The sequence below is a fragment of the Salmo trutta genome, chromosome 23 (assembly GCF_901001165.1).
Source record: "Salmo trutta chromosome 23, fSalTru1.1, whole genome shotgun sequence".
NCBI classification, from domain to species: domain Eukaryota; kingdom Metazoa; phylum Chordata; class Actinopteri; order Salmoniformes; family Salmonidae; genus Salmo; species Salmo trutta.
The window spans coordinates 14,095,496-14,108,718 of record NC_042979.1 but is presented as its reverse complement, the minus strand read 5'-3'; the positions used below and the strand labels follow the sequence as shown (position 1 = coordinate 14,108,718).

The window sequence follows — 13,223 nt, the reverse complement described above, 5'->3', positions numbered from 1 at the left end:
TTAAAATAAGTAACATATCCATGGTCACATTTTGAGATTACTATACATTTCTTCTTATGTAATCATATAAGGCGTGCATGTTTTAGACAGCATGCATAGGATATTGCAGGTCTATGGAGATCTTCACAATTGCTTTAATAATCTGCACAGAATCTGGAACGGCATTGATCACATGTAATCTCATCTGTAATCCAGGTCATTTGGTTGTGCTATTAGATGAAGCACAGTGATAACACATTAAGCTGTAGTATAAATAAACAACATTTCTGATTTGAACTTTGCTGTGCTTTTAAATGGTTGAAAGTGCAGTGATAGACATGTGGGTGACCACTAAACCAGAAATCTGACATTGGAATTTGGTTGTGCTTTTAGATGGTTGACAGCATAGTGACAACACATTGGGAATTCAACAAACCTTTGGTTGTCTTTTTGAGTGGGTAAATATAGGTTGTAATCTCATTGATGAACGTCTCGACCAAAAATTCCATAATTATCTTGAAATGACGTGGTGACTTGGCAGGGTTAGTGAAATGTGACAGGGTTTTAGGGAGTTGGTCTGCTGTGCCTCAGGACCTCGGCTGCAGGTCCAGTCACGGTTCTTCCTCCTTTACCTCTATGCTTCAAGGGATCGACAATCAAATGCAAACAACAACTCATCAAAACGCTTCACTGCTTCATTACAATTATTGTGCATTCAACTATAGAACTGTATATCTAACTCAAGAGCCCTGTGGTCGTCTAAGTCTATGAATATTCAGAATCGGGTTTGAATTTGAGTGAAAAACATGTTTTGAACAATGTTAAACAGATTCCATGTTGACAATGCCCGAATTCACATCAAAGAGAAGAACATGTTATTCCCAGATTAGAGTCAATAGCTTGTCTAAGACTACTTCCATTCAGTTAACCCCTTTCCCACCAAGATTTAACATAACAAATACTGTAATGGTGTTCTCACTGTCATTTCATTGCCTGAAACGAAACGCTGGAAGGTTTGAAGTGTATGAGGCATGTTTTGTGCCACACAGAGTGGGAGGAGTGGGAATGGTTAATCGCCTGAAGTAAATTGCCCCTGTCTTTTTTCTCTTTTGCTGCATTGCCTCTTTCTTGTTGTTGTGCTGTACCATTAATTAGATTTAACCTGCTCTGCTCAACCCAATCCGTTTAAAGTCTTTGACAGAGGAAGGGAGAGCGAGAGAGAGAGAGAGGGGGGGAGAGGGAGAAAAAGCAAGGGAGCAAGAGCTGGGGCGAGACCAAGGAGGAGAAGAGAGGGAGACTGACAAAGATGCTAAAGCATGTTTTTATGTATAACATGCTCGAGGCAACCATGTTGGATGGACAAATGAGAAGAGCCTTGAGATCATTTGGTGAAAGCAGTCAAAATAACTACCTTTTAAACCAACATTCTAGGAACAAAGGAAACAGCCTCCTCTCCACAGCTCAATGTGTCATAATAGGGGTTATAAGGCCGTAAGTGATACAATGGTCCATTGAAATATGTTTTTCCAAGAGGTTCTGCCTTGGGCTTCTAAATGTATAAATTCATTCTATGGAGTCACAAGTTTACCTGTTGTGCTAAATGTGGTTAAGACTACCTTGAAATCAGAACAACAGGTGCATTTGTTGTAAACACATTCCTAAGAGTTTTCAATCTCTTGCAAGATATTCAGCACTGTATAATATGGATACAGTCATTCGATTGGATATGATTTAGTAAAGTTATGTACTTTATACATATACAATGTACATCACCTGGGATATTGAACCAATTCTCAACAAAGGGGTCAAATTCAGTTGTTCATGATGTCAGAAAGGAAAATAAGCATGTTTTCATTACATTAATTCACTGCAGAAAGTCAAATAGAGCAGTCATGTGATTATTCCTCAATTTGAAAGCCAGACACTTTTTAAGCCCTTTGAAACCTTTTGAGGCCTTTTTTCAGCTGTAGCCGCCAGCAAAAGAGATGAAGGTGTTTGGGTTTGTGTGTTTTTGTATGTGTGTATTACAGGAGAAGGACACCCTGAAGTCGTCCGACAAGATCTGCAGACAGCTGATATTCCACCTGACCCCTCACTCCAAGTGGATGAGACAGAGCGTGCCCAGGAGGAAGTCGCAGGCCTGGTGAGTCCGTCCGTCTGCCCGTTTGCACATCCACACACCGGGACAGCTACTGCCATAACACCAACGCAAACGAATAAACAGCTAACAGCAAACTGACACCAGAGCAGTGATACGGTACGCATGCCCTAGAACCTTCTAAACCCAGTAAAACAAGACAGTCTCATGGTCAGTGTGTGTCAGAGATAAGGCACTCCTGACATTGGGCTAAGGCGCTTTACTGTACAATACCTGCTAGGATTTCATGTGCTAGATCACATCCAACCCTGTCCCTGGAGAGCTGCCCTTCTGTAAGTTTTCATTCCAACCCCACTTGTAACGAACCTGACTCAGCTTATCAACCAGCTAATTTGTAGAAGCAGGTGCCCTAAATTAGGGTTGGGAGTGAGAACCTAGAGGATGGTAGCTCTCTAGGAACACGGTTGGAGAGCCCTGTGTTAGATAATTATACAGCAGCACCAGCTGCCACAAAGTCTAATAAGTTATTGTATTGGGCTCCTATAATATTGACCTGTGCAGTTTGGGGCAGGATATCATGTTCACTTGGTCAGTTTCAGTTTCTTGGGGAGTGTACTGTCGCCTCACTGCACAGCTTGACAACTGCCATGGTGCTGTAGACTTAGCTCACCCAGAAATAAATGAACAAATCAATCATAATGAATAACAGAAAGGTTTTAATGAAATAAAACATCAGACCGATTCAGCTCGAGAAACGCTGTGTAAAGAATAGACAGAACTGCAAATGCTCTCCAGCTCTAATTGCCAAGGTGCATTTGAGGGGAAGAAGGAAGGAAACAATCTAATGATCTTCATGTGTTTCTATCTCCCTGAGCAATTAAACTAGTTTGTGAGATGTTTGACAGCCCCAGTCGAACCTCCTAGCCCGTCTCCTTGTTGCAACGTTTCAAAAGATGTGTCAACAATAACGAGGGTGGCTCTCCCACTGTGTTCATTAGCAGACTCTGCTCTGGCAGCAGGCTCCTCGCTGTAAACCGTCCTTATTCTCATAGCCTCAACCCTCTTAGTAGCCAGCCTCTCTTCTCACTGCTTCAACCCTAACTAACTACCAAGGCAGACAGCCTCTCTTCTCACTGTCTCAACCCTAACTAACTACCTAGCCAGACAGCCTCTCTTCTCACTGCCTCAACCCTAACTAACTACCCAGCCAGGCAGCCTCTCTTCTCACTGCCTCAACCCTAACTAACTACCCAGCCAGGCAGCCTCTCTCCTCACTGCCTCAACCCTAACTAACTACCCAGCCAGGCAGCCTCTCTTCTCACTGCCTCAACCCTAACTAACTACCCAGCCAGACAGCCTCTCTTCTCACTGCCTCAACCCTAACTAACTACCCAGCCAGGCAGCCTCTCTCCTCACTGCCTCAACCCTAACTAACTACCCAGCCAGGCATCCTCTCTTCTCACTGCCTCAACCCTAACTAACTACCCAGCCAGACAGCCTCTCTTCTCACTGCTTCAACCCTAACTAACTACCCAGCCAGGCAGCCTCTCTCCTCACTGCTTCAACCCTAACTAACTACCCAGCCAGGCAGCCTCTCTTCTCACTGCCTCAACCCTAACTAACTACCCAGCCAGGCAGCCTCTCTCCTCACTGCCTCAACCCTAACTAACGACCCAGCCAGGCATCCTCTCTTCTCACTGCCTCAACCCTAACTAACTACCCAGCCAGGCAGCCTCTCTTCTCACTGCCTCAACCCTAACTAACTACCCAGCCAGGCATCCTCTCTTCTCACTGCCTCAACCCTAACTAACTACCCAGCCAGGCAGCCTCTCTCCTCACTGCCTCAACCCTAACTAACTACCAAGGCAGACAGCCTCTCTCCTCACTGCCTCAACCCTAACTAACTACCCAGCCAGGCATCCTCTCTTCTCACTGCCTCAACCCTAACTAACTACCAAGGCAGACAGCCTCTCTCCTCACTGCCTCAACCCTAACTAACTACCCAGCCAGGCATCCTCTCTTCTCACTGCCTCAACCCTAACTAACTACCCAGCCAGGCAGCCTCTCTCCTCACTGGCTCAACCCTAACTAACTACCTAGCCAGACAGCCTCTCTTCTCACTGCCTCAACCCTAACTAACTACCCAGCCAGACAGCCTCTCTCCTCACTGCCTCAACCCTAACTAACTACCCAGCCAGGCAGCCTCTCTTCTCACTTCCTCAACCCTAACTAACTACCCAGCTAGACAGCCTCTCTCCTCACTGCCTCATCCCTAACTAACTACCCTGCCAGACAGCCTCTCTCCTCACTGCCTCAACCCTAACTAACTACCTAGCCAGACAGACTCTCTCCTCACTGCCTCAACCCTAACTAACTACCTAGCCAGACAGACTCTCTCCTCACTGCCTCAACCCTAACTAACTACCCAGCCAGACAGCCTCTCTCCTCACTGCCTCAACCCTAACTAACTACCCAGCCAGGCAGCCTCTCTCCTCACTGCCTCAACCCTAACTAACTACCCAGCCAGGCAGCCTCTCTCCTCACTGCCTCAACCCTAACTAACTACCCAGCCAGACAGCCTCTCTCCTCACTGCCTCAACCCTAACTAACTACCCAGCCAGACAGCCTCTCTCCTCACTGCCTCAACCCTAACTAACTACCCAGCCAGACAGCCTCTCTCCTCACTGCCTCAACCCTAACTAACTACCCAGCCAGGCAGCCTCTCTCCTCACTGCCTCAACCCTAACTAACTACCCAGCCAGGTAGCCTCTCTCCTCACTGCCTCAACCCTAACTAACTACCCAGCCAGACAGCCTCTCTCCTCACTGCCTCAACCCTAACTAACTACCCAGCCAGGCAGCCTCTCTCCTCACTGCCTCAACCCTAACTAACTACCCAGCCAGGCAGCCTCTTTCCTCACTGCCTCAACCCTAACTAACTACCCAGCTAGACAGCCTCTTTCCTCACTGCCTCAACTCTAACTAACTACCCAGCCAGACAGCCTCTCTCCTCACTGCCTCAACCCTAACTAACTACCCAGCCAGACAGCCTCTCTCCTCACTGCCTCAACCCTAACTAACTACCCAGCCAGACAGCCTCTCTCCTCACTGCCTCAACCCTAACTAACTACCCAGCCAGGCATCCTCTCTTCTCACTGCCTCAACCCTAACTAACTACCCAGCCAGGCAGCCTCTCTTCTCACTGCCTCAACCCTAACTAACTACCCAGCCAGGCATCCTCTCTTCTCACTGCCTCAACCCTAACTAACTACCCAGCCAGGCAGCCTCTCTCCTCACTGCCTCAACCCTAACTAACTACCAAGGCAGACAGCCTCTCTCCTCACTGCCTCAACCCTAACTAACTACCCAGCCAGGCATACTCTCTTCTCACTGCCTCAACCCTAACTAACTACCCTGCCAGACAGCCTCTCTCCTCACTGCCTCAACCCTAACTAACTACCTAGCCAGACAGACTCTCTCCTCACTGCCTCAACCCTAACTAACTACCTAGCCAGACAGACTCTCTCCTCACTGCCTCAACCCTAACTAACTACCCAGCCAGACAGCCTCTCTCCTCACTGCCTCAACCCTAACTAACTACCCAGCCAGGCAGCCTCTCTCCTCACTGCCTCAACCCTAACTAACTACCCAGCCAGGCAGCCTCTCTCCTCACTGCCTCAACCCTAACTAACTACCCAGCCAGACAGCCTCTCTCCTCACTGCCTCAACCCTAACTAACTACCCAGCCAGACAGCCTCTCTCCTCACTGCCTCAACCCTAACTAACTACCCAGCCAGACAGCCTCTCTCCTCACTGTCTCAACCCTAACTAACTACCCAGCCAGGCAGCCTCTCTCCTCACTGCCTCAACCCTAACTAACTACCCAGCCAGGCAGCCTCTCTCCTCACTGCCTCAACCCTAACTAACTACCCAGCCAGACAGCCTCTCTCCTCACTGCCTCAACCCTAACTAACTACCCAGCCAGGCAGCCTCTCTCCTCACTGCCTCAATCCTAACTAACTACCCAGCCAGGCAGCCTCTTTCCTCACTGCCTCAACCCTAACTAACTACCCAGCTAGACAGCCTCTTTCCTCACTGCCTCAACTCTAACTAACTACCCAGCCAGACAGCCTCTCTCCTCACTGCCTCAACCCTAACTAACTACCCAGCCAGACAGCCTCTCTCCTCACTGCCTCAACCCTAACTAACTACCCAGCCAGACAGCCTCTCTCCTCACTGCCTCAACCCTAACTAACTACCCAGCCAGGCATCCTCTCTTCTCACTGCCTCAACCCTAACTAACTACCCAGCCAGGCAGCCTCTCTTCTCACTGCCTCAACCCTAACTAACTACCCAGCCAGGCATCCTCTCTTCTCACTGCCTCAACCCTAACTAACTACCCAGCCAGGCAGCCTCTCTCCTCACTGCCTCAACCCTAACTAACTACCAAGGCAGACAGCCTCTCTCCTCACTGCCTCAACCCTAACTAACTACCCAGCCAGGCATCCTCTCTTCTCACTGCCTCAACCCTAACTAACTACCAAGGCAGACAGCCTCTCTCCTCACTGCCTCAACCCTAACTAACTACCCAGCCAGGCATCCTCTCTTCTCACTGCCTCAACCCTAACTAACTACCCAGCCAGGCAGCCTCTCTCCTCACTGGCTCAACCCTAACTAACTACCAGCCAGACAGCCTCTCTTCTCACTGCCTCAACCCTAACTAACTACCCAGCCAGACAGCCTCTCTCCTCACTGCCTCAACCCTAACTAACTACCCTGCCAGACAGCCTCTCTCCTCACTGCCTCAACCCTAACTAACTACCTAGCCAGACAGACTCTCTCCTCACTGCCTCAACCCTAACTAACTACCTAGCCAGACAGACTCTCTCCTCACTGCCTCAACCCTAACTAACTACCCAGCCAGACAGCCTCTCTCCTCACTGCCTCAACCCTAACTAACTACCCAGCCAGGCAGCCTCTCTCCTCACTGCCTCAACCCTAACTAACTACCCAGCCAGGCAGCCTCTCTCCTCACTGCCTCAACCCTAACTAACTACCCAGCCAGACAGCCTCTCTCCTCACTGCCTCAACCCTAACTAACTACCCAGCCAGACAGCCTCTCTCCTCACTGCCTCAACCCTAACTAACTACCCAGCCAGACAGCCTCTCTCCTCACTGCCTCAACCCTAACTAACTACCCAGCCAGGCAGCCTCTCTCCTCACTGCCTCAACCCTAACTAACTACCCAGCCAGGCAGCCTCTTTCCTCACTGCCTCAACCCTAACTAACTACCCAGCTAGACAGCCTCTTTCCTCACTGCCTCAACTCTAACTAACTACCCAGCCAGACAGCCTCTCTCCTCACTGCCTCAACCCTAACTAACTACCCAGCCAGACAGCCTCTCTCCTCACTGCCTCAACCCTAACTAACTACCCAGCCAGACAGCCTCTCTCCTCACTGCCTCAACCCTAACTAACTACCCAGCCAGGCAGCCTCTTTCCTCACTACCTCAACCCTAACTAACTACCCAGCCAGGCAGCCTCTCTCCTCACTGCCTCAACCCTAACTAACTACCCAGCCAGGCAGCCTCTCTCCTCACTGCCTCAACCCTAACTAACTACCTAGCCAGACAGCCTCTCTCCTCACTGCCTCAACCCTAACTAACTACCCAGCCAGGCAGCCTCTCTCCTCACTGCCTCAACCCTAACTAACTACCTAGCCAGACAGCCTCAGCCATACTGCGATGGAACCCCATTAACCAGGGTTCCGTTAGCTGGTAATAGCCGCATTTTGACCGATAAAAAAATAGAAAAGCCGATAAATAAAATTGGTGCCTACCAATTGTCCGGGAGAAGAAGAAAAAATCTCATTGCGAAATGATGCTTTTTAGCCTATTCATTGATGGAAATACCAGTCAATGTACTTTAAATACATTTGACTGGTAATGCTTATTGGTGTATATGTTCATTTCCATAATTTTGTGGAATTAAATTGGCACGTGTACAGTATATTCGTTATGTATCTTATTTATCACATGCGTACAGCATACAAATACAGAGCCTTTGAGTGGAAAATCTCAAACAGAAAATGCATAGGCAACAGAAGGCATGCTTAATCAGCGCTTCACACACCACTTTGCAATGAACTGGAGGCAGTATGCATTTTGAAAACATATACTGAATCGTTTGAAACCTGATCGTTTTAATACATAAAGCAAAAAAAGAAATGTCCCTTTTTCAGTACCCTGTCTTTCAAAGATAATTCGTAGAAAATACAAATAACTTCACAGATCTTCATTGTGAAGGGTTTAAACACTGTTTCCCATGCTTGTTCAATAAAGCATAAACAATTAATGAACATGCACCTGTGGAACGGTCGTTAGACACTAACAGCTTACAGACTGTAGGCAATTAAGGTCACAGTTATGAAAACTTAGGACACTAAAGAGGCATTTCTACTGACTCTGGAAAAACGGCAAAAGAAAGATGCCCAGGGTCCCTGCTCATCTGTGTGAACGTGCCTTAGGCATGCTGCAAGGAGGCATGAGGACTGCAGATGTGGCCAGGGTAATAAATTGCAATGTCCGTACTGTGAGACACCTAAGACAGCACTACAGGGAGACAGGACAGACAGCTGATCGTCCTCGCAGTGGAAGACCACGTGTAACAACACCTGCACAGGATCGATACATCTGAACATCACACCTGCGGGACAGGTACAGGATGACAACTGCCCGAGTTACACCAGGAACGCACAATCCCTCCATCAGTGCTCAGACTGTCCGCAATAGGCTGAGAGAGGCTGGACTGAGGGCTTGTAGGCCTGTTGTAAGGCAGGTCCTCACCAGACATCACCGGCAACAACGTCGCCTATGGGCAACGGATCTCAATCCCATTAAGTACTTCTGGGACCTGTTGGATCGGAGGGTGAGGGCTAGGACCATTCCCTCCAGAAATGTCCGGGAACTTGCAGGTGCCTTGGTGGAAGAGTGGGGTAACATCTCACAGCAAGAACTGGCAAATCTGGTGCAGTCTATGAGGAGGAGTACTTAATGCAGCTGGTGGCCACACCAGATTCTGACTGTTACTTTTGATTTTGACCCCCCCTTTGTTCAGGGACACATTATTCCATTTCTGTTAGTCACATGTCTGTGGAAGCTGTTCAGTTTATGTCTCAGTTGTTGAGTCTTGTTATGTTCATTCAAATATTTACACATGTTAAGTTTCCTGAAAATAAACGCAGTTGACAGTGAGAGGACGTTTCTTTTTTTGCTGAGTTTATTATGAGGCATGTCTTACCTTGCTTCCAAGTAACCTAGCCAAAGTCATACCATATCCATGGACAGTGATTTAATATCAACTTTCTTTCATTGTCTTGTAGCCAAAGGCACAATACTAGTCCTATTAGCAACCCATGCTAGTTGTTGCATATTAGATCTCCCCTCTTTCTAAATTATATCTCTGTCACATGAAACCATTCACATGCACGTTGCCCTTCTTAAAACTGTGTTTTCCCGCTAATTGCATTATGTAACAAACATTTTAAGCTAAAAGTTCTGATCTGTTGCATCAGATTTGTTGCTTTTTAATATTTTATATGTAACCTAGGCCTACTGGTTGTATGAATTTGGGCACTATCGTCTCACAACTGTTCCAGAGTCTGTTTGGAATAGGCTATTTCTTTCTCGACAAACTGACCAATAGAATAGGTCGATTTTGATCTATGGGGGATAGTAGATTGACATAGGCTAGTGATTTTGCTGTTCATTACTCATCTTGTTGGCTGGGGAAAAGTAAATGTGGAAAGGAATTCTAACATCTTCAAAGTGTACATCAGAATTCGGTAAGAAGTATCGCACATCGTTGCATCCTCGACTTGTATGTCCTGTTCATATGAATTACCATAATCAAAATGTGATTTCTGTTATTCTGAGCACCGTGGATGGACGCCCTAATCAGGTTACGCACCGAATGCATATCGGTCCGGTAAATTTCTCAGGTGTGCGGTAAATGAAAATGCTGCCGGTCAAATATCCGGCGCCACATTTTTCTAACGGAAACCCTGCCGTCAACCCATTTCTATTCAAGTACATTTCCAGGCTTAATGAAAAATATCAGAAGACTTTGAAAGAGTTTGTGCTGTGAATATACTAGTAGCATTTAGAATTCATAATGGTTTCACTGTTTCAATGATAATAGGTATTTAACAATGTTTGATAATGGGTATACTTTACATAAAGTTACGCTTTTCTTCAATTGATGTCTTTATGATTTTGAGTAATCTTCCCCTTTTATCCTCTTTATCTCTCACTCTCTCTTGCTCGCTCGCTCGCTCGCTCGCTCACTCTCTCTCTCTCTCTCTCTCTCTCTCTCTCTCTCTCTTTCTGTTTCTCTCACGCTCTCTCTCAGGTTGGTCCTATTTTCTAATCCTTTTTCTCACATCGATTTTTTTTCTATTTTTTCTTTCTTTCTTTTAAGAGTCCATTTTGTTCAACAGTTGCCTCACAGAGCGAACAGAGCAGGTCTGCGGTCTGAGCTGGGGCTCCTGGGAAAATCTTCTGTCATAGAGAGAGAGAAGAAGAGAGATGAGGGAGGGAGAGAGCGAAGAGAGGAAGAGAAAGAATGAGAGAGGGTGGGTGGGAGAGGAGGGGGGGCACTACAAGGTTACCCATTAGAACCCCTGTGTTTCTTTCATTCCTCCCACCTTGTCTTACAGTAAATAGGTTACAGCTATAGATCTGTTCTCTCATGTATAGGAAAGAAAATACTTATTACATGTGCAATAGCATGCTTTCCAGCGACAGAAAATGTCATTATTTTCACAGAAGAGATGGAATAGAATCCATTGTATTCGTTTCAGAGCTCATGCATAAAATGTATTACTTCAGTCAGCTCAGTCCTAGAACACTGTGTAAGGTGCAGAGACATTTTGTCCTTTATTGTTTGGAATCGTGTTCCAGGAGAGTTGAAAGTCTATTTGATTAGTGTCCGCAATAGCATGTTGTAGTGTCCTCCTTTTAATAACTGACTGAGTCCCCCTGAACATGTTTATAATATTTTCTACATCTGCATTGGATTTCAAATTAATCAACTCCATATTCTTTAATACCCTGAAATTGCTCTTCCAGCACAATCGGAGGAGAATTCGCTCATATAGCAGATGTTATTTCATTACTTATCTTTACTTCCAGGCAATCACTGACGCCGTCATCTGAGGTCTTAATAACGACATCCAATGATGAATCTAGCTCAGTAAAAATAGGAAGAAGCCCTGCCTGCAGCCAATTTAGTGGATACCGTAAGACAACATTCCCCATGTAGTAATAAATGCATTGCACAGTACTAGCTGATGAGGGTTTGAAGTTATGAAGGAAGTCAGTGGATTTGAGTTAAATGCTCTATGCTGTGTGTGCATGCTCAGTAAATAAATGCTACTTCTACTTCTAACCCAATTTATACTTTTTTTTATCCCTTTATATTGTACTACACTCATACTAAACTCATCATTCAGAAGCATTATCAGCTGCATGGGTCAACGGTTATCCAAGCAGCTCAATAGAAAGCATTATTAACTTTAGGTGAATGGTTAGATACTGGCGTTGAGTGCTTTTATGGCTGTCGGGCTGTTAGCAAATCAAATCAAATTGTATAGGTCACATAAACATGGTTAGCAAATGTTAATGCGAGTGTAGCGAAATGCTTGTGCTTCTAGTTCCGACAGTGCAGTAATGTCTAACAAGTAATCGAACAATTCCCCAACAACTACCTAATACACACAAATCTAAAGGGATGGAATAAGAATATGTACATGCAGTTGAAGTCGGAAGTTTACAAACACTTCGGTTGGAGTCATTAAAACTCGTTTTTCAACCACTCCACCATTTTCTTGTTAACAAACTATAGTTTTGGAAAGTCGGTTAGGACATCTACTGTGTGCATGACACAAGTAATGTTTCCAACAATTGTTTACGGACAGATCATTTCACTTATAATTCACTGTGTCACAATTTCAGTGGGTCAGAAGTTTACATACACTAAGTTGACTGTGCCTTTAAACAGCATGGAAAATTCCAGAAAATTATGTCATAGCTTTAGAAGCTTCTGATAGGCTAATTGACATAATTTGAGTCAATTGGAGGTGTACCTGTGGATGTACCTCGAAAGATGTGGCAAAATGACTTAAGGACAACAAAGTCAAGGTATTGGAGTGGCCATCACAAAACCCTGACCTCAATCCTATAGAACATTTGTGGGCAGAACTGAAAAGGTGTGTGCGAGCAAGGAGGCCTACAAACCTGACTCAGTTACACCAGCTCTGTCAGGAGGAATGGGACAAAATTCACCCAACTTATTGTGGGAAGCTTGTGGAAGGCTACCTGAAATGTTTGACCCAAGTTAAACAATTTAAAGGCAATGCTACCAAATAATAATTGAGTGTATGTAAACTTCTGACCCACTGGGAATGTGATGAAAGAAATAAAAGCTGAAATAAATCATTCTGTCACGGGTGTCGTAGGGATTGGACCAAAACTCAGCGGGAACGTGTAAACTCATCTTCCTATTTTATTAAAGAAGGAAAACAAAAGAAACACGTATACAAAAACAACAAACGACACTAAACAGTCCCGTCAGGTGCACAAACACAAAACAGGAAATAACCACCCACCAACACAAGCTGAAAAACCTCTACTAAATAGGACCTCCAATCAGAGGCAACAAGAAACAGCTGCCTCCAACAAAAACCCTAAACATAGAAATAGAAAAACTAGACACGGACATAGAAATATACTAACATAGAACATATACTGAAACACATAAAACAAACACACCCTGCCACGCCCTGACCAAACTACAACAACAAACAACCTCTTTTACTGGTCAGGACGTGACACATTCTCTCCACTATTATTCTGACATTTCACATTCTTCAAATAAAGTGGTGATCCTAACTGACCCTAGACAGGACATTTTTACCAGGATTAAATGTCAGGAATTGTGAAAAACTGAGTTTAAATGTATTTGGCTAAGGTGTATGTAAACTTCCGACTTCAACTGTATAAATATATGGATGAGCGATGGCCGAGCGGCATAGGGTAGGTGCAATAGATGGTATAAGGTACAGTATATACATATGAGATGAGTAATGTT

General features: G+C 45.6%; 1 protein-coding gene across 1 annotated transcript in view; it reads left to right on the top strand.

Annotated features, from left to right (window-relative positions):
- lrrc75bb (leucine rich repeat containing 75Bb) overlaps nucleotides 1-13,223 on the top strand; it is a gene marked incomplete at its 3' end in the record, with an annotated part of 48,656 nt that overhangs the window by 20,560 nt on the left and 14,873 nt on the right. The window contains exon 3 of the mRNA XM_029710635.1: nucleotides 2,010-2,122. Coding sequence (XP_029566495.1) covers nucleotides 2,010-2,122 — 113 coding nt within the window. The remainder of the gene's footprint in view (nucleotides 1-2,009; nucleotides 2,123-13,223) is intronic.